This window comes from Artemia franciscana, chromosome 9 (assembly GCF_032884065.1).
Source record: "Artemia franciscana chromosome 9, ASM3288406v1, whole genome shotgun sequence".
Classification (NCBI taxonomy): Eukaryota; Metazoa; Arthropoda; class Branchiopoda; order Anostraca; family Artemiidae; genus Artemia; species Artemia franciscana.
Window position 1 is genome coordinate 33,192,789 of NC_088871.1, and position 24,975 is coordinate 33,217,763.

Genomic DNA, 24,975 nt, shown 5'->3' on the forward strand with positions numbered 1-24,975 from the left:
TCGCATCTTTGATATCATCTGTGTTGTGGTTACAATAGTGTCGTAAGCGATTCATTTTGTTTTATTGCTTTGGTGTTTTTCAAATGTAATTTATATCAAGGATTCATTTAAGATTCCACCATAAATTCTCTTCAAGGCAAAATTTTTACAATTAGCATGAAAACCTCTTCGAGGCTTTGAAAGTGAACACAAAAAGACCAAATATTTATTGCACTTATGGAATTTCGGGTTTTCCATCCAATGACTTGAATCTAAAGAGTAATATGATAATTATGCTAATGCAAAATTTAGATATTGCAGATGGCATATGCAATGGAACATGCGAGGTTGTTACTGAATTATGTTACAAGGTAACTAAAGCAAAAATAATCACTGGAGAAAAGCTGGAAAAGAAGTTTTTCTTTGTATCTATAGCGTCATGCCAAATTATACAAAATGTGCAGTTAGAAGACAAGCGACAAAGAAAATCACATCGAATCACAAACAAAAATGACGCTTAAAGAGATCTTCGGTTAGAAGAAAGGCAACAGTGAGAGTCATAACGAATTATAAAGAAAAATAACGACGAAATTTGTGGTTAAAAGATTTGTCACAAATTATCAATGCACAATAGAACGTGGCATTAGTAGGAAAGCGACATTGAGAATAACAAAGAATAGCAAATGAAAATGATGAGCAACAAAACATGCGGTTAAAAAACATGTGACAATGAGCATAATTAATCGAATAGGAAGCATTGAAAAAGTAATTAAAATTACAATAGAATAAAAAAACGCATTATTTTAGTGTCCCTCAAAAACGAAGTAAATAAAATTCATATGAAATTGTCATTCACCTCCCAGAAGAATTTGAATTCATGCCACAATTCCGTAATTCAATTGAAATTGTTGATTTGCCACCCCATGACATATAACTACGGTAATCTACTAAATAACGCACCTATAATCCATAGTATTCTAGACCCTAAAGTATATGGTTTAAAAAAACTGTATTGGGAAAAAATTCCAATTTTGCAGCAAGTTTTAGAATGGTAACTATTATCTCGATTAGTGTTAATAGTAATGGTTTGCTCCAAAACAAAATCGTGAGAATTTTGAAAAAAAATACCCTTAACTGCTCAAGAATGCCGTAGGATAGAAACAAAAAGTACACCACTGGAATCGCCATTGTCGAAAATCATATACAAGGAACTCGCTGCCCTGCTGCTTAACAATAAACAAAATCGCTATTTTGCTTGGGTAGCACTGATATGTCCTCCTTTTTTTTCTTCATAACAAATAGCAAGGACTTGGAACACCATCGAGAGCTTCGTATGGACTCACTTGAAAAGGAATTGTTATATCTAGTGTATTTTATTGTTAGTAAAACATAATATTTAAAATATAATATAATTTCGCTCAAACAAATAGATCTTCATATGCAAGCTGATATAGTGAATCTATCTTTTACATGAGGTGATTTTTGTTGATTTTTGAATCAAAATCAAGTTGCCATCCAGTCGTGGCTAATTGGAGAAAAAGCCAAGACAGATAGTCTTAGTGAGAAGCAAAGCTTGCATAAACCTTTTTCAGGATTTTATAAAAATGATTGTCATTTTCACTTGTTGATAGATAGTTAATCCATCCATCCTATGTTAGAACTAAGGTAGATAGTACCTTTTGAAAATTGCTTTTCTAAGATATGAGTTATTCACGATCTTTGGTTTAATCTTTACTAGAATCCAAAGAAGAAAAACCCGAAGACTTTCCGTGTGTGTTATATAAAATATAATTAAAAAAATGGAATGTCCTAATACTTATTTTTTCATTACCATAGTTACTGTGATAGCTGCAACTAGTAAAGGACGAACCAAGGCTCACTGTAACCAAAAATTTAAAAAACCGGGTTGTAAAATAAACTGTCTAGTTAAAAAAAATTGACAATTGTAGCTAATTCAGGAAGGATACCTATTTAAGAATTAATGACGCTTCTTGACTACTAAGGTCCCTGCGTCGGCCCTGCAGTGTATTCCTGCAGCGTGATTCGATCTCTGGGTCCCGTATTACCAAGCTAAGGTCAAATCCATTGCGCCACCACAGGACTAAGGATACCTATTATTTGAATTATTGTATTAAAATTTTATACATAACTATAAGATACAACAGAGAAAGTAACGCGCCTGGGTCACATTACATGTATTATGCAACTAGCTGGGTCTCGGTGGCATCGCCGCCGGGCCCCAGCATGGCACACAGCAGGCTTCTATATATGGATTCTCATTGTCCCTTGTGTTCTAATCGCAGACAGTGCTGGGTCCCGGCGGCTTCGCCGGCGGGCCCAAGCATGGCACGCGGCAGGCTTCTATATATGGATTCTCACTGTCCCTTGTGTTCTAACCGCAGACAGTGCTGGGTCCCGGCGGCTTTGCCACCGGTCCCCGTGGGGCCAAGCATGGCACGCGGCAGGCTTCTATATATGGATTCTCATTATCCCTTGTGTTCTAACTGCAGACAGTGCTGGGTCCCGGCGGCTTTGCACCGGTCCCCGCGGGGCCAAGCATGGCACGCAGCAGGCTTCTATATATGGATTCTCTGTGTCTCTTGTGTTCTAGGTCCCGGCAACGCTATGTCATTTTTGGATCGAATTGATGACGTAAATTGGTTTAGTTTTCTGTTTTAAGGTTTTCGAATTGCTTTAATCCATTGTCAGAATATATAGAAATATTTATGCAATCACCAGTTTTTTACATTTTAAGTTATTTAATATTAATTTCTTTTTGACGTTAATTCACACTTTGGCAAATTTTCTTTGAGCAGCAAGCATTTGAACTTCAATAATTTCTACTAAACTTCAAACTTTTCGTTTTCTGTTTTAAGGTTTTCGAATTGCTTTAATCCATTGTCAAAATATATTGAAATATTTGTGCAATCACCAATTTTTTACATTTTAAGCAATTTAATAAAAATTTAAAAAGGGCCTCAATTTTTTGAGCTTGTGTAACGGTGTAACGATAAAGATAGTGTAACAGACAGACGGACGGACGGACACTACATTTTTATATATATAGACTAGCTGTTGGGGTGGCGCGAAGAGCCACCCCAACACCTAGTTGATGGGGGCGCTTCGCCCCCCCCCCCAAGCCCCCCGTGCGCGTAAGTTGTTACGCGCCGTATTAGTTACGCGCCATTGTAATTGTGTCCCTGTGTCCCACCTGTGAATATAGATAGATATTTATATGTTTTAATTACGTAAAACTTGCGAATGGTGATTGCTAATCGAACATTCCCTGTGTCCCCGTCGTCATTTATATATCCCCCCTGTGCCCCCCGGAGTCCCCGTTGTAGTTGTGTCCCTGTGTCACGGTCGTCATCTGTGTCCCGGTGTCCCAGTCTGTTATTTCTCTTAGAGTGTCCCGGTCGTCATTTATATTCCCTGTGTCCCGGTGTCCCGGTCGAAGCCTTATATACTTATATCTTGCGAATATACAACATTCTTCGCTGTCCCATTGTCTGTGCATATAAATAGATTGTCAGGTTTACCGACCCTTGAACATGCAACTTATAACTGTCCATGGGAAAAAAAAATCCGTATTCAGATCTATACCTCATTACTCTAATGATTGCCCTTGAACATTCTCTGTGTCCCGGTCGTCATTTATATATCCACCTGCCCCCCCCCCCGGCGCGTCCCGGTTGTTATTTGTGTCCCGGTGTCCCAGTCTGTAATTTCTCTTTGAGTGTCCCGGTCGTCATTTATATTCCTTGTGTCCCGGTCGTCATTTGTGTCCCGGTGTCCCGGTATGTAGTTTCTATTCGAACAATCCCTGTGTCCCGGTCGTCATTTATATATCCCGCCTGTGCCCCTGGCGTCCCCTTTGTAGTTGTGTCCCTGTGTCCCGGTCGTCATTTATATTCCCTGTGTCCCGGTCGTGATTTGTGTCCGGGTGTCCCAGTCTGTAATTTCGTCAGTCGACAAACATGACGTCAGTCGACAAACATGACGTCAATCGACACACAAACATGACGTCAGTAGACAGACACACAGACAAACAACTTATTTATATATATATAGATTAACAGTTACTACTAACAGCTATTGGACTCTAAGGAGGATTGAACTTCAAATCACTCTGTACATAACTTGTTACATAAGTCATCGTATACATTTTTACTTTTAACGCCATCTATGGTTGTAGTCGGGGGGGGGGTAGTAATATGGGTTAGGACACAAGATAGGACGATTTTAAGCACAAAATCTATGTGAGTTTCATGTTCCAGCTAGAATGCTCACTGCAATGCAATATCCATCACAGGTATTAGCAAAAAAGGAAACACTAGAAATTAAAACCTAGTTCTACATTCTGGGTAATGCAAAACGGAAGTGGATTAGAGATTAGCTTCTTGATTGGAAAAGTAATAGAACTTATGGGAAACGTAGATTATAGTTTACAAATTAGCTGAAACTCTCCAAGAGTCTGCAATCTACAGAACTCTATATATGCAAGTCCACAAAAATCTTCATCTCTTTGTCGTCTGAGTTTGAACTATATGTATTGGAGTTGGTTTGTAGTAAAACTGAGCTTTTGATTTCCTTTTTTACGACAGGAATCTTAACCTACGAAATTTTCCTTTGATTACTGACCACAAAAGAAATTCATAAAAAAACTTGTCTCCCCTTCACAAGGAGCCAATTATATGTGTACCTTACTCCTCTTCTATCGTGAAATTTTTGGGTATGGATTATTGCATCAGCCACGGTCGGGATGAATTTGGAGCGTAATAAGCTTTTATGTAATTCACTGCAAATTAAAAAGTTATTATTCATTTCGCAATAATGAGGCGTTAGTTGGCAATAAAAGGTGGTCATGTAGTTTGAGATATTGAAACATGCCAAACTTTGGAGAGGTAAATATTTATCAAGGTTGAAATTTGTCGTGTAAAAATAAGGGCAATAAAGTTGAAGTAAAGGTTAGTGTAAAGCAGACTTTCGTTCAACATGTCATTTTTTTTAACTTAACACAAAATTCCTGATTTTTATTTGACTGATTATTGACTTGATTTTATTGAAAAGATTGGGTATGAAATTCAAACCTGTCAGCCATGTGGAAGCTCAAAATGTTTTGAAAGATTAAGGGTACTTGAGACTTTGGTATAGAGATGCCACGTCTTTGATTTGATTATCCTCATCGCACTTTTTTTTAATTGGGTTAAAAAAACAAAAAGATATTAGGCAGTATACGCAAATCAGTTGTGAAAGAACACTCTGTGTTTTTTAGTACTGTTTTCGGTGTCGGTAAATTAAAATTTGTTTTTGCCGTTTAGACGTAGTATCATTATCATGGATCCTATACAGAAATGATTCAGTATTATTCGTCAACTAGTGAGCGAGGTTTCAAGTTCTGACTCTACAAGACACTGCAATGTGTAGCTTAAGGACTCCATTCAGCACTGATTTGAAAGATGTTAAAACAGCTTTTGCAATAGTGGTTCCACACCATATCTCGTAGCGTTTTGCATCTCTCCATGTTGTGATTTTTGCATCAAACTGCCACAAGAGGATATGATTTTTATATGGTAACCTGTATTGGTTAAAATTCGCAAAAAGATTGAGGTTTTAAATATAGGTCATTGAAACGCACCATTGATGATTGGCGTACTACTTGGACGCCAAAGCGTTTGGAACTAACTAAATGAAAATTGAGAGCATTAAGATCAAGTTATAACTATTCTAAATCATATCACATTAGCTACAGATTTTACAACCCTCCAGCTATATTTCCACAAAAGTAGTCTTGAATGGCTTCTGAGCCTTTATTTTTCGCAAATAAATTTTGACATTCAATTTCCACCGAAGTTTGCTTTTCAAGATTTTTGTGATTGTACTATCCAAGAATAGGACCTTCATTAGAGCTTTTAAATCAGCTTAATGGAATGCCTGTTTATAATCCATAAAATCTTGTGAGAACCGACCAAAAAGCACATTTGCCGGCTTTTGATGCATATCTTCTTGCTCGGGTCTTTGGTCCTAGTGAATATCACTCGCGGCATTTTAGGCCTTTGCTAATAAGGGATCTTTCAAATGTTTCTTGGCATTACCTCATCTACTTGCTATTGTTGGCAGTTCAACTACTTAGCCCTCGTAAGTAGCAAGCTCAGGACTATGGTCCTTGTTATTGGTTTCCCGTTTTAGGATGTCAAATTCCCAGTTCTTTGGATTTTTGTTGTTTTCTAATTTTTATAGCAGATGATCTTAAAACAGTATTGGAAAATTTTCTTCCCAATTGGTCTAGTCATTTAGGAAAGAGAAGCAAACAAACAGACAAAAACTTAAAGAGTCTGCCTATTGAATAAAATAATTATAATAAAACGCTTGACTACATTCCGTCTTAACTAACAACCCTCACTAAAAAAAAATATTGCATCCCCCCCCCCCACGGAAGGAGAAAATTCTCCCTAGGAAAAGGTTCTCCCGGAATCCTTCCCCCCTCTTGGGAAATTTTGGCCGCATGTAAAATAACTAATATTTTGAATTTGAAAAGTATTTTTGAATATGAAATTAAGAGAGTTCACTAAAAAAATGGTAGCAACTCGATGCAGCACCAAGCTGTCTGAGGCCAACATAGCTGCGCATGTTTTCTTCCATCCCAAACTGTTCAAAGCCTCCCTGTACTGGGACAGATCTAGAGAAAAAAAAATTTTTTTGGGGGGGGGATGTGACAAGGAAGCCAGTAATTGACCAAATCGACAAATTTATTAAGAAAAGAGTGAAAAATAGAAAAAAAAAACAAGGAATGAGGGTGCCAGAAAAAATCTTGGGCGAAAGAGCAAGTCCTTCGTAATAGTATACTCAACAACTCCTTATAGTTTCCCGGCGATCAGGTGAAGTGTTTAGTAATGTATAAAGGACAGACATACATTCGATTTTGTATAGATAGAAGATATTCACGATTAAAAGATTTTTTCAAGCACCTCTTTGATATTGCCTATTGTTCCACTCCTTAATTCCTCGACAAGAATCTTCAGTATAAATGTCAAGTCTACCAACTGTATAAAGTAATAAATTTTATAAAACGATTAAAAGTTTAGGGAATGAGCTATAAAATATCGGCAGAGCAGATTCCGTTAGGCGTCCTTGACTTGGACGTATAGCGGGATGAAAAAAAATATATAAAAAAATCGATACTAGGACTCCTAGTATCGATTCTTTTTTATATTTTTCATTATTGTTACTTAGCCAACTGCTCTACCGAATGTTAAATTCTTATGAATTTTGTTTCCTTTGTTTATTCTTCTTTTTTTCATATGTGTGTTTACAAATTAAAGTGTTTACAAAGTTTACAAATTTCAGTTGATATTGCAATTTTTCCGTTCTTTTCAAAATGAGTGCTTGATATTTTTAGCTTCGCGACTGTGAGTTAGGAGCCATCGTGAACCGTGACCTCTCTCGTCGTATCCGTACAGTTAATGGCATTACCTCCCATAAAACAGTTGTACGAAACGATATCCGTCTGGCAGCGAGGATTATTCAAAATCTTGACTCAAGGTTTGGTCTTTGGCAAAACAAAGATGAGAAAGAACAACCGAAATCAGAGCTTGAGGTAAGCTTTCGTAAAAGTTGCGAAGCTGTTGGCTTAATAACCAATATAAATTTTGTGGCATGGTCGATGTTTCTTAAGACTGATAATACTGGAATTAATAATAACATAGTTGTAGACACGGCTTTTTCTCGATTCTTACAATGATCAGTTTTTCTGAGTTTTATTAAACGTATCTGAAAGACCTATTTTTCTTTTTTTTTTCTGACTTGAAAACAAATCTTTTGACTTGTTTCCAAAATAAGCTTCCCTACATAATGTCCTTTTATTATAAAACATTAGATCGACAATGTAATGTTATTGGCACTCCCACTTCGATTCCCAATGTCCTTGAAACCGCTAAATGCCTCCTTTATCGCGTACTTAACTTTTGAGGGAAAGTGTTTTGTCCTGGGATGACCCTAGTGTAATTTCGACATGACTTTTTTTGCCGAATATTTTTGGCATTTAAATTTTTAATTTGTGTTTTTTATTCAAGTTTATTGTTGATTAAAAAAAATATTATTTCACTTCTTGCAAAAAAATTAATAAATTCTGTTTTAGATTACTTCTAGTATCGAATTCATATCAGGTTTTGAGAAAAAATAGTTCCGATTTGAATAGCTTTAAAAATCTGAAGAGAAGCTATCATGTTTCATAGTTGTCTTTGCATAGTCGAAGAGCAGGACATTGGGATCTTGTAAGGCTTAAGTCATTTGCGAAGTCCATTTTAGTCCTTGTATGTCTTTATGGCGAAATTTTTTGCGTAGTATCGATCAGTAGTAAATTTTTAGGATTTAATAATTTAGTGTGGGGGAAGGAGTAATATTATTCCTCCCCCAACAAACTTTCCATGAATAAAGTATAGTTACCATTTTGGAGTAAAATTTTTAAGAAATTTTTTTTCTTGAGTGGTATGACGTTTGTCCGTCACTTCAGCTACTGCAGAATTTCATTTAATCTACAACAGAATATTATCTATTGACACGAGCTATTGAATTAAATTTTCTACTTGGTAAACTGTAAACCATCCAATCTTCGGGTAAACACAGTGTAAATTTGATCTTGAAATGTGTTCTCAATTGCTGATTTTAAGAGCCATTGTATTACACTACTAACATATGTACTCTTTACAGTGTCAATTACACCGCCAATATGTAAAGTGGATACAGGGGTAACTCCGAACACTCTAAATACTTGCTTCAGATGCTCCAGATACTTTTCAAGTTAAAAGAGCATATTAGCCTAAAATAAGATATTGTATTTTGATGCATAATTTGAATATGCCATGTCCAGGGTTTATTTATTAATAACAAATTATAATAATTATACATGTTGATAATAATAAGTAAACGACCTGACTCCCTCTAAGATCTTCATTTTTAATTTATTCCATGTCAAATTTTCGAGGTTCGAGTCCTGAGTTGTTGTTGGGCTACATTGTAGTTCTCTAATAGTATTTGAAGTGATTTTAAGTATAAGAGCCGTTCAACTAAGATTATGCATTTGCCATTGCCGGATTATAGGAAAGTTTTTGGTCTTTATTGTTTTTGTTTGGTTTTTTGATATCTTATCCAGTCAATTTTCGACTTTAACATTGTGCAAATGTGAGGTTTAGGTGCCCGCGGGGATAATTTTGGCCTAATATGGCATGTTAAGCCATTTTCAAATCCTCTTGGATATATCCTCTAGTACCCCCCCCCCCCCCATTTAAAATCCTGCTTCTAGGATTCAGTCATCGCGGTTGTTTCAACTGACCAAAGTCAAGTGAAAACATTTTCTGTTTGTGTTACTCGACTATATACATCTTCTTTCACTTCCTAAAATGTGTACTTTTTTCTCGGCAAGTTTCACTTACGAGAAGGCTAATATAATTCTTAAAATTTTACTTTTCAGCCATTTTCAATGCATTCCACTAACCCAGTGTTGAAGAAAATCACTGATTACCTCATAGAAGAAGCTTCAGCTGAAGAAGAAGCGCTTCTTGGTACTTCAGCTGATCCCGAAGAAGGTGAAAATACTGAAGACAATCACAGTATTCAAAGGGACGAAGAATTAATGTCGGTTAGCTCTCTTTCTCTTCTTATTTTTTTTTTTTTTTTTTAATCTTTTGATTTGTTTTGCTCCACGAAATATCTTTTTATGCTATAATCAAGGTCGTATCCAGGGGGGTATGTGTTTTGAACCCCCCTTATCCCCCTTCAAAATATCTGTACAGCTCGTAAAAACATATCAAAAATTAATATATTTTTATGTGTTTTGGGGGTTTTTTTCTGTACACCCCACTCCCCCGAAAAAAATCCTGGATACGGCCCTGGCTACAATGATACTTAATCTTCTTTTCTTCTTTATTCTTTTTATCCTTCATTTTTTCGCCTTTTGATTTGTTTTCGTCCGCGAAGTATTATATTTGGAAGCTATGATCTTTAAATTTTTTTTCAAAAGCTGCAAAATAGAAATAAGAAATCTGGTTTCGGTAAAAAGGAAGATAAGAGGTTCATATAGTATATTAAAGGTATTCTTGCACTCTCGCTATGTAAAAATGTTATATAGCTTTTATATCTATCTTCAGAAAGTCGCTTCCTAATGTAGTGTTCAAAAAAAAAGAGAACAATTTAACCATATTTTTAAAATTGTTTGTTTTTTATGTTGTTATAACGCAAATCCACTAAATTTGTTTCTTTCTGCAATTTAATTAGCTGTTTTTTTTATTACTTTAATTTTTTATTTTTACTTTCATTATTTTCATTGCCTTAATTTTAGCTTTGTATTGTTTTTATTTTTAGGTTCTGGACCGCCTCTTAATTTATTTACGTCTAGTCCATTCTGTTGATTTTTATAATCACTCTGAATATCCAAATGAAGACGAGATGCCAAATCGGTGTGGGATTCTTCATGCCAGAGGAATACCTCCGTCGTCCAAAGTCACTAGCCAAGAACTCAATGACTATTGTCAACAGTTTGAAAAGAAAATTAGTCCCTTTTTACAGGCTATTAGCAAGCTTAGCGATGAAGAGGGGGCCAAACTCGGTCTTAAGGATGAAAATACGTAAGAAATTTCCTCTTTTTCTCCAAAGATATTATAGGAATTTAAAAGAAATACATTCGTAAGCAATAAAATAAGAATTTATAAGAAATATAAAGAAATAATAAAATTTAAAAAAATAAATAACGAAAAAGAAATAGAAATAGAAATTAGAAAATAACAAATGAAGAAATAAATTTAAAGAAGTATTATAAATTATGTGTAAGATCGACTGTAGGACTTACAATGGAAAACTAAATTGTATTTATTTTGTAGCTCATGCTGATAAATGTCCCCTCTAAAACTGTATTTAATAAGAAACTAATTTAATAATTCAACTTGTCTTCCTTGACATTATCTACTGTTAAATATGAACTTGTATACTGAAAATTGTTGACGAAAAATTGAGGGCCTTTTTTGTCCTCATTCTTTGCCACAGAAAATCAACAAAAGTTAGGTGTTGTTGAAATCTGTTGAAGTCTAATTTTGTTGAAATTTGTTGAAAGCTAAAAAAAAACACGACTAAGTATTAAAATTATTCCTAACCGGGAACCGTGAAAAAAAAAATGAAAATAGACACAATATAAAACCAAAATACAAATAGGTATCAAAAACAGCTACAATCATATTGTAGCGGTATTATCATACTATAGCTGTATTGAATAGGTATCGAGTTATAATCAGAATTTTTCAACAGAAGAACAAAAAGATGCTATTTTAAGCAGAAAAAAAAATATCGATAGAAAAAAGCAATTGATGATTTCGGTTGATATGTATATATATATACATATATACATATATATATATATATATATATATATATATATATATATATATATATATATATATATATATATATATATATATATATATATATATATATATATATATATATATATATATATAAACTAGCTGTTGGATTGGCGCTTCGCGCCACCCCAACACCTAGTTGGTGGGGCGCTTCGCGCCCCCCCAAGCCCCCGCGCGCGCGTAAGTCGTTACGCGCCGTTGTAGTTGTGTCCCTGTGTCCCACCTGTGAATAGATATATATATATATATATATATATATATGTGTGTGTGTGTGTGTGTGTGTGTGTGTGTGTGTGTGTGTGTGTGTGTGTGTGTGTGTGTGTGTGTGTGTGTGTGTGTGTGTGTGTGTGTGTGTGTGTGTGTTTTTAACTACGTAAAACATGCGAATATACAACATTCTTCGCTGTCCCATTGTCTGTGCATATAAATAGATTGTCAGGTTTACTGACTCTTGAACATGCAGCATATAATTGTCCATGGGAAAAACAATCCGTATTCAGATCTATACCTCATTATTCTAATGATGTGTCCCTGTGTCCCGGTCGTCATTTATATTCCCTGTGTCTCGGTCGTCATTTGTGTCCCGGTGTCCCAGTTTGTAATTTCTCTTTGAGTGTCCCGGTCGTCATTTATATTCCCTGTGTCCCGGTCGTCATTTGTGTCCCGGTGTCCCGGTCTGTAATTTCTATTCGAACAATCCCTGTGTCCCGGTCGTCATTTATATATCCCGCCTGTGCCTCCGGCGTCCCCGTTGTAGTTGTGTCCTTGTGTCCCGGTCGTCATTTATATTCCCTGTGTCCCGGTCGTCATTTATATTCCCTGTGTTCCGGTCGTGATTTGTGTCCGCGTGTCCCAGTCTGTAATTTCTCTTTGAGGTTCCCGGTCGTCATTTATATTCCCTGTGTCCCGGTCGTCATTTGTGTCCCGGTGTCCCTTTATGTAATTTCATCAGTTGACAAACATGACGTCAGTCGACAAACAACTTCATGACGCATACAGCTCAATCCTTATAATGACGTCAATCAACAAACATGACGTCAGTCGACACACAAACATGGCGTCACTCGACACACACATACACACAGAGACAACTTATTTTTACATATATAGATTATAATTTGTGTCAGTTTTTGCCTGCTTATAAAGGGATGTTTACTTGAATTTCTAGCCATGCACGTCCATCAATGTTGTCAATGCACGAGTATTTAGGGGGTTTATTCTTCAAAATCTATGGTGGGGGGGGGGTCAAATTGAATGCAAATATAAAAAAATGCATTTTTCAATGAAAAATCCTAAGATAAGGCATTTTTGACTTTAAGGGGGGGGGGAATCTAAAGGGAATACACCTCGCCCCCAAAGTTGACGCCTTTGACGTCATTGAGTAAAGGGAATCTAGCCAGACATGTATGTGAACGATACTTGATAAGATATATTGACTGATGATGTTCCATAATCTGTGGGTGGGGGGGGGGCAAACTTGTTATTTCTTCGGTGAAAATACAAAAAAAAAAGCATTTTCAATGAAAATACCCCAAAAAGGATATTTTTATTAATCTAGGAGACAACGCCTCCCTTTCCCAGCTTTATGTCATTGATATCTTTGGATAAAAGAAATCTAGCTAGACATATATATGAGCGATATTTTATAAAGTAAATTGACTGATGATGATTTACCAAAATGCGGGGGGGGGTCATTTTTCCGACGAAAATATCTAGTAAAGAGGTATTTTCAGTGAAAGTACCATGGAAAGATTCTTTTTTTTATCCTGAGGGGGGTTAAAAAAAATCTGGAGGCAAGGTTTCCCTCCCCCCGAAATTGACTCCATTGATGTATCTAGGTAAATGGTATCTAGCCAGATATGCCTGTGAACGGTACTTGATAAAATGTATTGATTGATGAGAAAATATTCATAATTGGATAGTTTTGCAATCCTAGAAACAAAAGCTCTGGAGTAAAGAACTGGAGCTTGACGGCTTTAAGCTGTATCGAAATCTTGACGTTTAAAATTGAAGTGAACATTCGGAAGATTAACATGAAAACTAGAAGCATGACATGAAAACTGTCTTGCTAAATCAACTATACGAGATGTGGACGCAGCATTAAACTTTAGCATCGCCAATGATATTTTTCTTAATGTAATTCCTTTTTCAATTGCAGAGAAGTGGAGAAATTTATTACAGCAAACACTCAAGAGCTTGGTAAAGACAAGTGGCTCTGTCCCCTCTCTGGCAAGAAATTCAAAGGTCCGGATTTTGTTCGTAAACATATCTTCAACAAGCACGTAGAAAAAATTGATGAGGTGAAAAAAGAGGTAAGATGCTTCAATTTATTTGATCGAAGCTGAGGGAATCGTATATGAAGCTGCTGTTACTGGGGTCTGCTACTGAGACTTGACGCTTAAAGACAGTGGAAGATATGAGTTGGAAAATGAAACTTTGTTCGTGTATTATCGCCAAAGATTTGAGAAGATGCTAATAATTCTCTTAATGTTGCCCTTAGAGTTGATCTTCAAGAGAAACCTCATCCTACGCTTTATAGTGAATCTGTAACATTATTTCTCCCTTTGAGTTAAATATTAAATTATTCAGTTAAAATAATAAAAAATTAAAATGTTTATTAAGACTTAAAAAGTAACTAAAATTACAGTTATGTGTATTAAAGTGAAAAGCTTCATTTTGTGCTTATCACTGTTCAATCATAATTCATATTGTGTGCAGGGCTTATCTCAGTTTTAGACAGACATCTTTTTGAAGAATATCAAATGTAGAACGAAAAATTATGTTTCCAGTGCAGGGCTCTCATGGTCTAAATTCTATGCAAATTTTCTAATTTAGAAGGTTATGTTCGCCATTTATTATTTGAACCAAAAGGCTAATCTTATTTGTGTTATGATACTCCTAATTTATATTCTTTTATCAATTTTTTTACCATCCAGGCAATTCCTGGTGGTAATTTGTGCGCATGTATGTTCAGTATTCTATAGGAAAAATTGAACAAATTTAGATTGAAGAATTGTTACGAATATTTGAAAGATAAGATTATTTTTTATTGATAAAAACAAGCAGCTTAGAGAATAGAAGCTATATTATTTAGATCTTCTTAATTACCTTAATTTACAATTCGGACCGATATTAAGGTCCATACAGGATCGGTTTTGCTCCGTGCCAATGATCGCATGTCTCTGTGTTAAGGGCCTAGTGACACGCCGTAAGAGAGATTTAATGGAGAGATGCAATTTAAGCCCACTTGGTAATAATGACCAAGAGGTAGGTATGCTCCATAAAAACCATTTTCCAGTGATTTAGAGTTGATACCACCGCACAACAGCAACTTTGAATAGAGTGTGTGAGATGGTTGGGAATGACAAGCAGTAGCAACCTCCTAGCAACACACTCTTATGAAAAACTCATTGTGACCCCTTTCAAGCTTGTCTTTTTTTGGCGGAGGATGGGACCATCTGTGGGATCAATGGTTAATATGGGATCCGATTAAATTTTTTGAATTGTTGTTATGCTAGTGATTTTAAATGTATTAATTGTAAGCTCCATTGTTTTATTCTGTCTTCTTTGAAGGCTGCTCTATTTTTAAGCTATTTAGGATTTGTTTGTAACTCATTGCTGGTCAAAAAAGAGGCATATCATAAAATAGCCTTTATTCTTGACGTAATGTGGTCTGCATACCCATACTGGAACAATGTAAATTTCTAAGGCAGGTATTTTAATGAGAAAGTGTTATGTACGTTCATTTACAAAGGGCCTTCTGATGATTTTCGCAATGTTTTTTTTTTTTTTTTTTTTTCTGTAGTTACACAATTTTAATCCTGAAATAGCAATTTCAAATAGCGACGGATCATGAAACGATTGCCCCCTTGGATTGGTTGGATTTAATTTTGCTCAGTTTCCACTTAATTTTACGTTTTAGACAGTCTACACTCCTCGTCCTTAAAATACTGCAACCTGACACTAGTCTAAAAAAATCTATTTGGAAATGTAATAAACCTGGAATAGAAAACTTGCTCTACTTTACATCAATAGTTTTCTTATGTTAAATTTATTTTCAAAATTTGTTAACAATTATTAAATAAATTCACTGTATTTTATTTCAGGTTGAATATTTCAATAATTACTTGCGAGATCCTAAGCGCCCGCAACTGCCTGAACATCCTGGTAATAAGCAAGGTGGGGGCCCTAGAGTTCCACCTCCCCAAGAGCGACCAGACTACGGACCGCCATCCTCTTATCAGCCGTATGTATTGACGTATTTTAGTGTTTATGAAAGTAAAGTTTATTTTCTTATTTCTTCTCTCCCACTTTTGCATTTAGACCTTACTTAGTTATAGTAAGTTTAGTAAGTTTTGCACTTAGTTATTACATGACTAAGTAACTTACTTAGTCATGTAATATGTACATGAGTACATATATATCAAATCAAAATAGTAAATAACTTAGTTATAGTTCGGTATATTATTTTATGCTTATTTTGAGGGCGTAATTTTTTTGCCCAGATGTATCTTGTTGATGAGTAAACAGATTAAAAGTATTCATGTTTCAAAGAAGTTTCCCTTGCTTTTGATTTTTTTTTCCTTTTTAGAAGATATTTTTTTAATAATTGTGTGTGGGGGGGATTAAGAGGAATATCTACTAACACTAGTTATTGGAATCATCTCCCTCTAGACACAATAGGAAATTTATATGCCAAGAAACTTGTTTTGTTATATTTCACCCCCCCCCCCCCGCCTAAAAAAGCTAATAATATTGACATGAGTACATATATATAAAATCAAAATAGTAGTTTCGATTTAACCGCTAGGCTTATTCACAGTTTTACAATCATGTAACCTGACTTCTGCACAAGATATATTTTTTTCAATAGAAATGAACTATATTTGAAAACCCGTTTGAAATTAACAAATTCTTGTTAATTTTGAATACTGTCATATCCTGTCACTTCCTACTTTTCTGCTTCTCCCACAATTGTAATCAATGGGGGAAGGCTCTAGAGATAGGATCTTTTTGCGTGTTGATAATATATCAGTGTTTTTTTTTTTTTTTTTTTTTTTTTTTTTTTTTTCATTATAAACGGGCTAAATGGGCTCCATCCACTTCTCTCGTTATTAGTAACGTTGGCACCTTATGACTAAGCCTTACTGCTAAAATTACCTCCAGAGAATTTCTCTGAAAAAAAAATGGATAACCTCTCATCTTCGAAGTTCAAGTCGACTTTATGTCTTTTTTTTTTATCTGAATAATCTCTTCTCTTTTTCCAGTACGAAAAAATAGCCTAATATTTTCACGACAAGTCAAAAACAGAGTATTTCGGAAAAGGTTCCAATTTGACTTTTTGGGTATGCGAAGAATTTTTTTTTCGAATCACCTGAAACAGCTGAAATCTTCTATATTCTTCATTTTTATATCTCAAGAAAGATTCGCCAGAGAGAAAATGACCAAGTGTCACATTGTATTGTTACATTTGTCAGAGATTATTTCTTATCTTAGTCCTTTTTCTTATAGTTCCGCAAAATCGTTAGAATACAAATAAAAATGTAGGCTGAATACGAAAAGGCTTGAAATCAACAGCAGTTTTAGAGTTTGGTCATATTTTCAATAGAATATCTTTCACTATGAAAAAGCCTATCTTTTGCATCAAATAGATAAGAAACATTTAGCTACAGTGCATAAGATATTGAAACCACTATTTCAATATCTGCATCATGACCATAATATAGTGGAGGTGCGTGCTATTATTGTGCAGTCTCTATTATACTCATTTTTACTATTTGGGTTGTGATCATTTTTCACTATCTTTGTTTCCAATTTTAGGTATTCTGGGTATAGTAATGGCCGCGCTACATATTACCCCATCCCAAGAGATCTTGGTAGAGAGGCTAGACCTAGACCCAGCTATCAACAGAGGTAATTCAATTAATTTATAATTTCTCTCGAGGAAATGCTATGCGTCAAACCTCCATAATTTTTATTGTATTGTCACTTCTTGAATACCCAGTCGGCATCGAAGTTTGATCTTATTTTTCTAAGTGTAAATGATCTAATATTTATTTAAACACCTAGTTTTGTATATTTCGTGCACCAGCCATATTTAATGCTGTGTGGATTTATGTTGAAATTAAAGAATATGTTTTGACTATTGTGCTCTGCATTTTTGGTTTCTTGTGTTTTTTTTAGAAATAATATACGTTAAAACTGGAAAGTTTTTACCTTATAAACAATAATTGCGAATTTCCGATAAAGCCCTAAGATTTTCCCCCTATGCTTTGACTCTTCGTAATTTGCTGCAAAATAAAGTTTATGTGACCTGGTTTGATCAGTGTAAACATGAGCATTAATTAGCTGATCAATTTCGGCTAGTGGGCTTGCAAGAACATGGTCATTGTTTCGTGACTTGGTTGAAAATAGAATACTGGAAAATTTTTTGATTCCAAACAATTTAACATTTTGTGAGAGAATTTTTTCATTAAATTCAATTTGTTCACGATAGTTGGCGGTACTTTATGGTGACACAAAACTGATCTTAAATGAAATTCTCGTATTGTTATTTTTATTACATATATTGTTAAGTACAAAACAAAAATGCGTCCCTTATCTTTATGAATTCTAAAAAAGAGAAGAAATTGGGTATTTAGACCCTCCTCAGGGACAACTGTTTCGTTCTAAAAAAGGATCTGCAAAAAGGGAATTGTGTTGCTTCATAATGTGACTTCTTTTTGGTATATTGTACGCAAAATTGTGCTTGGCAGCCCCTGAGCTGGAGGGATCGAAATATTCTCGTTCCAATCATAGCGCATCTTCCCCTACCAACTGTGGAGAATATATGCGTGTATATCTACAAATAAATTCGATGGGTAAAGATCCGCTGGGGTATACAATGGTTTCCCTGACAAACTTCTTTTCTTAAGTTAAAGATAAGTTGTTAAACTAGATTAATGACGTTTGTAGATCATCTGTCTCTACTACTTTCGTTAAAGTATAAAAGAAATTGTGTTTGGAAAGTCGTTAGTTTAGAGGAACCTCTCTAATTCTTGGAAAAAAAGAAAAATGCGTGATATCTTTTCCTTTTGGCACAACTATAGTACTTATAGCCTAGTTTCATTGAATATAGCTTACTCAAAGTAAGTTATGTTACGTGCCAGTAATATTTCAGAGCTAGTCTCATGGGACATAAATCACTAGTTAAAAACTGAGCCCCACTAGGAAATTCTGGAAGGACTATCCGTAAAAATCAAATAAGACACCTGCCCTCCCGCATTGGTTACGTACAAATGTGTAGCAATATCAACAAAGATACGGACTTCTAAGATAATTGGTGTGAACATACAAAAAAAACCTATTTTTTACATCAGCTGAAGCAATCAGGGACACTAGATGCCAAAAAGTCCTCACATTTCGTTCAAAACTCTGATATCTGCAAAAAATTCTAGATTTGGGGCAAAAGAAACTTATAATTGAACATGTCAGGTTGTCAAGACTGTCAGGTTGAAGTTTATATCCACGATACCCTGAAATTCTCAACTTTTTCACATTTCTTGGCATTGTTTTTTGTCAAACTACTAGAAAATACATTAGCCCCCTACACCCTCCCCCCTATAGACGTAGCTCTGAGATATTACTTGCTAAAAAAAGGAAACTTTCAGCAAAGCGATGATGGTTTTTTGAAAAGGGAAGAGACTCAAATGATTTCATACTGTCAGCTATTGCTCTGTTAATTACCTTAATGGAATAGCTGTAAATGTTTATGTATCCTTTCCTCTAAAATGGATCTAAATGACCTAATTAAAATTCACAGTTGTGTTTCGCATGACATTAAAAAATTAATCAAACACCCGCTCAGGAGTGTTCTAAATTGGTTGTCACAAAATTAAGTGGTATGTGTGACATGTATAAATATAAATTGTTCCTGGAAAAAAAAACTGCCACTAGGTCTCTGTTGGTGTTGGAAAATGGCCAAAATAATATGGGCGTAAGAACATAGTATAATTTGAAGACCCCTTTTTTAGTAATGTCTTTGATATTATCAACTATTGTAATTAGAAACAAATATGAAATATTATAATTGTGCTGTTTTGCAGGAGTTCAAACCCATATGAGGGTAGGAAGATAATCGCCTACACAGACGTAGACACTCCGGGTGACACGGATCTGTTTTAATATTATAATTAATAAGGTGTGCATAGCATTTCCTTTTCTTTAGTTTGTGATCAGAATTAGTATGTAAGATAGTAATTAGGTTGTATTGACGAAATTAATCGGTCCTTATTTAGTGTTACTCTCTCCTTCGAATATGATTGCAATAAAAAGGGAAATGAAAGTTTTAATATTTTTTATACCTTGATTGTTTTGAACGTGAAAATGGTAAAATTGTGTCTGAGGGTGGAAGATTCAAATTTTATGATTTTTATTATCATTAGTTTTATTATTTTAAAGACAATAATAATATTCTTTTGAGAGACCAGACAGATTTTTGGATATGTACTTTAGCTGTCTGATATTTCTATTAAAGCCCATTCACAATTACATTTTGCAAATACCGAGATGTAGATAGTGCCAATTTGAGTCAAACTGATTTTCATAGAATTTTCTAATTGGCTCAAGTTAGTGCTAGCTAATTCACGGCATTAGTAAAATCTTATTGTGAATGTTATTAATAGGGTTAGAATCTTTCGAGCATTATTAGATTGTGTATGTATTCACCTTCGATTGAGCATCGTTTCAGATGTGTACTTCAGAAGATCCGTAATAACTGGGTTACAACCTTTTTGTACATATTTGTTCAGTGTGTTTCTTCTAGATTGACAAGAACTAGTCAGGAAGTGACTAATCACGATAACCGGTGCAGTAGAACTTATGAGCGGCTGTTTGCTTCCCAAAAGTGATCTTTTGTGCGACTAAGCTATTCATTTAAAAAAGTAAAGCGGGGTAAGATGTTACTACTCAGGAGAACGTTGATTGATGAGGTTTTTGAATCTTAACGTATGTATGTTCCCTGTGGAAAAAGCGATTTTGCGGCAAGCCTGCTGCAGTATCTTGCACTAAGACGGCAACATACTTATATCAGTCGATGCAATAGTCTAACATTTTTTTTTTCATCGAGCAAGTTTTATGAAACCAAGAAAGAAAAGGAAATAGAAAAATCAAATAGGTGAAAAAACGAGGATTTTGTCAGTCAGTAGCAACTGCTAGTGGCTACTTTGTCAGCCAGTTGCTACTGGCTGACAAAATCCTTGTTTTATCACCTATTTGATTTTTCTATATCCTTTCCTTTCTTGGTATCGTGGGTCATGTATAGCCAGTGTTGTCTTGGAACGTATTTATCGAGCTAGTTCTGATATTACTTCGACTTTTTCTTGGAGAGGGATCTAAGATTGCTTCAAAATTGGAAAATTTGCCCTTTTACAACTAATTTTCAAAGGATCTTTAATCTATAAAACCTCCTAAGCTACATTTGCAAAATCTAATTTAGTAGATGAATAGAGGTGAACCTTAACTATGGAACGATAGCCAAAATGTTGGCTTTCGTTGACCTGTTAAAGCGTACATCAGAAAATAACATACCAAAAATTGCGTAAAAGTCATTTGGAATGCATATTGTGCTTATGCTAGAAACTAATCACACCACATGCCTGCCACAGGTTTTCCCGTTATGCATTAGAAAAGTTTTTTTTTTTTTAATTTACTTTCCTACAGTTTTGTTTGTCATTTCTAGTTTTAAAGTTAAGCTCGATGTGCCTTATACTGTGTCCATGCAAAATGTGCTAGGTGTCATACTTCGCGGAATTAAAATAAACATTTAATTTTGCATCCTTAAGGGCTGGATAGTCGTAGCATTTTCTTCCAGTATTTAAGGGCATACGAGTGCGAGTGAGACTTGGTCTTTTTTTTTTTAAAGAAAAAATCACTCTCATGGTAAATATTCTAAATTTGCTAGACATAAACCTCAAAGAATATAGCCTGTCAAGCTAACCCATCAATGAACATATTAAGCAAGAATGGGGGAAATAAAAACTTTTACAGGAGGTATTTTCATGCACCTTGAATTAATAATCAGCTTTGTTGTTGTTTTTTTTTAGTCAAACTCGAATAGGTCAGCATAAAACCTTCTTAAAATGAACGTTAATTAAAAAAAAATCCTTAGACGTAAGTGTGCACAAAATACTTCCTTTTAGGATAAAGAAACGCCGCAATGTCTTGACGTTGTTTAGTAGGTCAAGGTTTAAGTTGAGAAAGTGAGCCCAGTTGGTGAAATTGGGTGAACGTTGATTGATTAGGTTTTTGAATCTTGTTCACCTTGGTTCCCCTGAAAAGGGAATCCAGCCTACGTTTGACATCCTGTTCATGGCAAGATGCGCTTTACGTGTAGCCTTATTCGGCTTCTTTTCTTTTTTTTTTTCATTTAAATCTGAAGAATTAAAAACTGCATTAACACTCTTAGCCGTAATAAAGATAAGAATAACGTGGGAATTTATTTTGTGAAAAGAAATCAGAAAATTAACGGAGAATATATTTTCGTCATAAATGCATAATGTATGATGAGTATCAAAGGAGTCACTACTGAAAGCGCTGGGGATGGGGAGAGCCAATAGATTTTATCGACCGAGATTGTGATTGGTTAAAATGTCACAAAATCGACTGGCGACCATATTGGTGAGAGGGGGCTCCCTTTATCACCATACTTGATGCTTCTGATGACTACTCTTTACTAATTAGGTAGGCTTAAATATTTTGAAGTCTACCTATGCATATATTTACAAATATTTTTCTTTTTTGCAGGACCTTGGGAAGATCAGTCCTCCATTACAGAGACTTGGATGCCCCTCAAGACATTGATTTTTCTTGAGTTATGTTTCAGTACTTCTTTTTTATAACTGCTATACAAACTTCATAATGTTTGCAAGCTTTCATTTAATAAAAGTTTCATTTGAAATTCTTTTCAAAAAAAAGTGTTCCTTCAGATAGTCGAATTCGGTAAAATTTTAGGAGATATTCGAGGATTTATAGAGGACGGAAGGGGGGGGGATAAAGATCTTCTAGGTCCATTTTTTTGCATTTCGTTGAGAAGGCTTGATTCTTCTTCTCCCACCCACCCCCACCCTCCCAGTATGCAGTTTTGATCTTGTGTTCAAGCAGAAAAAAAAAATTTGCCTTTGGTTATTTTTTTTTGCAAAAAGGATTTCTATACTTTTGAATGAACGCTGCCAAAGAAAAATCATAAATGTAACTGAACTAACATAAAATATTATCCGATTGAGAAGTGCCAGAGAAAGGGGTTTTATATCTCTCTTCGCGTGGAACCTACAACATAATTCAGTAAATCAATTATTTCTTTCAAACAGCAATTGCTGAATGAAACTTGGTAACTTGAAAATGATAGTAAATGTTGGTCTTCTTGATGTCCCGCTTATGCTGGAAGTAAACCTTGGGGAACCATTCTTTTATATGCTTACTATTTTTTTAGAAAAATTGCTTGAAAAAATCCCAGAATTTACACGGGTTACAGGACCATCAAGAATGTTAGGTAAAGAGATATGAATCCTCGGTAAAACGACTGGTCTGAAGCTTTTCCTTATTGAAAAAAAGAATCCACTTCTCTTTCAGGACCATTTCCTCTTTCCTAAGCCTGGATTGTTAATCCATTTGCAAATAGCAATCTCAAAACAGATGAATGAAGTACCGTCTATGCACTTTAAACTTGTCCTATTCGCACGACCCGACAATTTACATAACAAAGCAAAAATTAAATTTGCATAGCTTTTATAATGGAACTTAAACAATTAATGGCAAGCGATATGATATCACATTCACAAAGACTAGATTAAAACGAAAAAATAATATAAAATCAAAACAACCCAATTATTGGAATTTGTTAGTTCTTGCGGGTATTATAAGGTACACTCGGTTTTAACCGGCTCAGCTTCGATTGTGGCTGCGTCGATAAGGACTTCAATCCATCTGAAATATAAATAGCTCCATGAGTGTTAATAGAACTATACTGTTTCAATGTCGACTTCTACCCACGAAAATAAATGTTTAATGACCAAAAAGCAAATATAAATGCTTTCTATCTTTTTTTCATCATATATGAAATTCATTTTCATGAATTTCATTTTTTTCATCATATATTCATTTATCCTTTTCTACGCCTTTTTTAGGGAATCTCCTCCTCAGTGACTAAAAAAGCAAATCAACAGAAACATCCCAATTAGGCGCCAAACCTAAAGGCCATAAAAAAAGAATAAAGTTACTCCAGAGCCATTGATGGCACATAGGGCATCGACAGCGATTGCTTGTTTTTTTTAATAGGGACAGGTTGCAAGCCTGTCCGCCAACCTTGCAACAGCTGGGATTGCAACAACTTGTACTTTACGGTATTTGAGTAAAGTATTATCGGTCAAGTATAGTTTTATAGATACATTTTAGAATAAAACTGGGCTTATCCAATTCCACATCCTCCCAGCAAAAAAAAAATTATAATCTTCAACGAATTTTTCCTATACAATTTACATGCAGGGAAGGGGTATTCCTCTATCTGAACTTGGTTCTGAATACACCCTCCCCTATGAGGAAAAATCTTCGGGTCCCCCCTCCCCGCCCTAAGGATTGAACCTGTGTACACCTATGTCTAAATACGTTCCCAGCGTTTCAGCACATACAAAGAGTAGAAGAGGTGGAAACCTAGTTCCAAGATTGTTCAGAAATACAGCATTTTTCATCAGCTTTTCTCACAGATTTGCCATCAATTATCCTAGTTTGTTTTGATCAGTGCATCAGTGACTTTCACCTATGTTTATAACCAAAACTACTAGAGAGCGTCAGAATTCTGGACTGACAAGTGTGTTGGAACTCCAGGAATCGGCAAAAATAATTTTTTTTTATTTTCAGCTCACGAGATGCGATGCAACTGAATCGAGGAAGCAAAATCACATGACAAACCGTCCAAAAGCCAATAAAAATACAAACCTAGTAGTCAGGTTTTTATTCAAATTTCATCAAATACAGCAATTCAAAATCGAATAGAAAACAAATAAGACTTGTAACTGGTTTGAACAGATTTTCGAGAATTAATTAGAGCAATTTGCAAGAGGTCAAACCCTACCAGTATGAAAAAAAAGTAGTACAAGAAATAACCTCAGACTAAAGATAAAACAAATACAGCTCAGGGGCTAGAAAAGAGGTTTTATTTTAAAATGAATTTTGGGTACTTGTTATTTATAGCGACCTAACGAACACTTGGACAGCGTGAAGTTAGAAAATAATTCTTACTTCATAATATGCAGATTAATTGTAGCTAACACATTTTGCATAAAGACCCACGATACTTTACCCCCCCCCCCCCTTTAATGTGCAAATATAAAGCCCAAATTATACAAGTCCAATGCAGTCTTTCATCCGTCACTTGTTTTTCCGGTTCTTGTTTCTTCAAAATGATTCAATTTACAGGCAAACGGGTTGAAACAAAAGAGCGGCATTGGGAGAATAGATGGGAAATCCGTTTTGTTTTAAATTTTGAATCCGTTGATTTTTGAATTTTGACTTGGAGAAAGAGTCAAGACAGATAATCTGAGTGAGAGGCAAAGCT

At 35.0% G+C, this 24,975-nt stretch overlaps 2 protein-coding genes across 4 annotated transcripts in view; one reads left to right on the forward strand and one right to left on the reverse strand.

Moving 5' to 3' along the window:
- LOC136031297 (serrate RNA effector molecule homolog) overlaps positions 1–22,323 on the forward strand; it is an 88,642-nt gene extending 66,319 nt beyond the window's left edge. The window contains exons 11-18 of one of the 2 annotated variants that reach the window (XM_065710744.1): positions 7,379–7,576; positions 9,449–9,616; positions 10,339–10,601; positions 13,546–13,699; positions 15,494–15,633; positions 17,208–17,300; positions 19,472–19,566; positions 22,170–22,323. In XM_065710744.1, the coding sequence (XP_065566816.1) occupies positions 7,379–7,576; positions 9,449–9,616; positions 10,339–10,601; positions 13,546–13,699; positions 15,494–15,633; positions 17,208–17,300; positions 19,472–19,550 (1,095 nt within the window). In that variant the 3' untranslated portion in view covers positions 19,551–19,566; positions 22,170–22,323. The remainder of the gene's footprint in view (positions 1–7,378; positions 7,577–9,448; positions 9,617–10,338; positions 10,602–13,545; positions 13,700–15,493; positions 15,634–17,207; positions 17,301–19,471; positions 19,567–22,169) is intronic. The other variant, XM_065710745.1, reaches the window with a different exon arrangement.
- An 810-nt stretch (positions 22,324–23,133) lies between these two features.
- LOC136031298 (uncharacterized) overlaps positions 23,134–24,975 on the reverse strand; it is a gene marked incomplete in the record, with an annotated part of 72,725 nt that continues 70,883 nt past the window's right edge. For both annotated transcript variants that reach the window (XM_065710748.1, XM_065710749.1), the window contains 1 exon segment: positions 23,134–23,348. In XM_065710748.1, the coding sequence (XP_065566820.1) occupies positions 23,279–23,348 (70 nt within the window).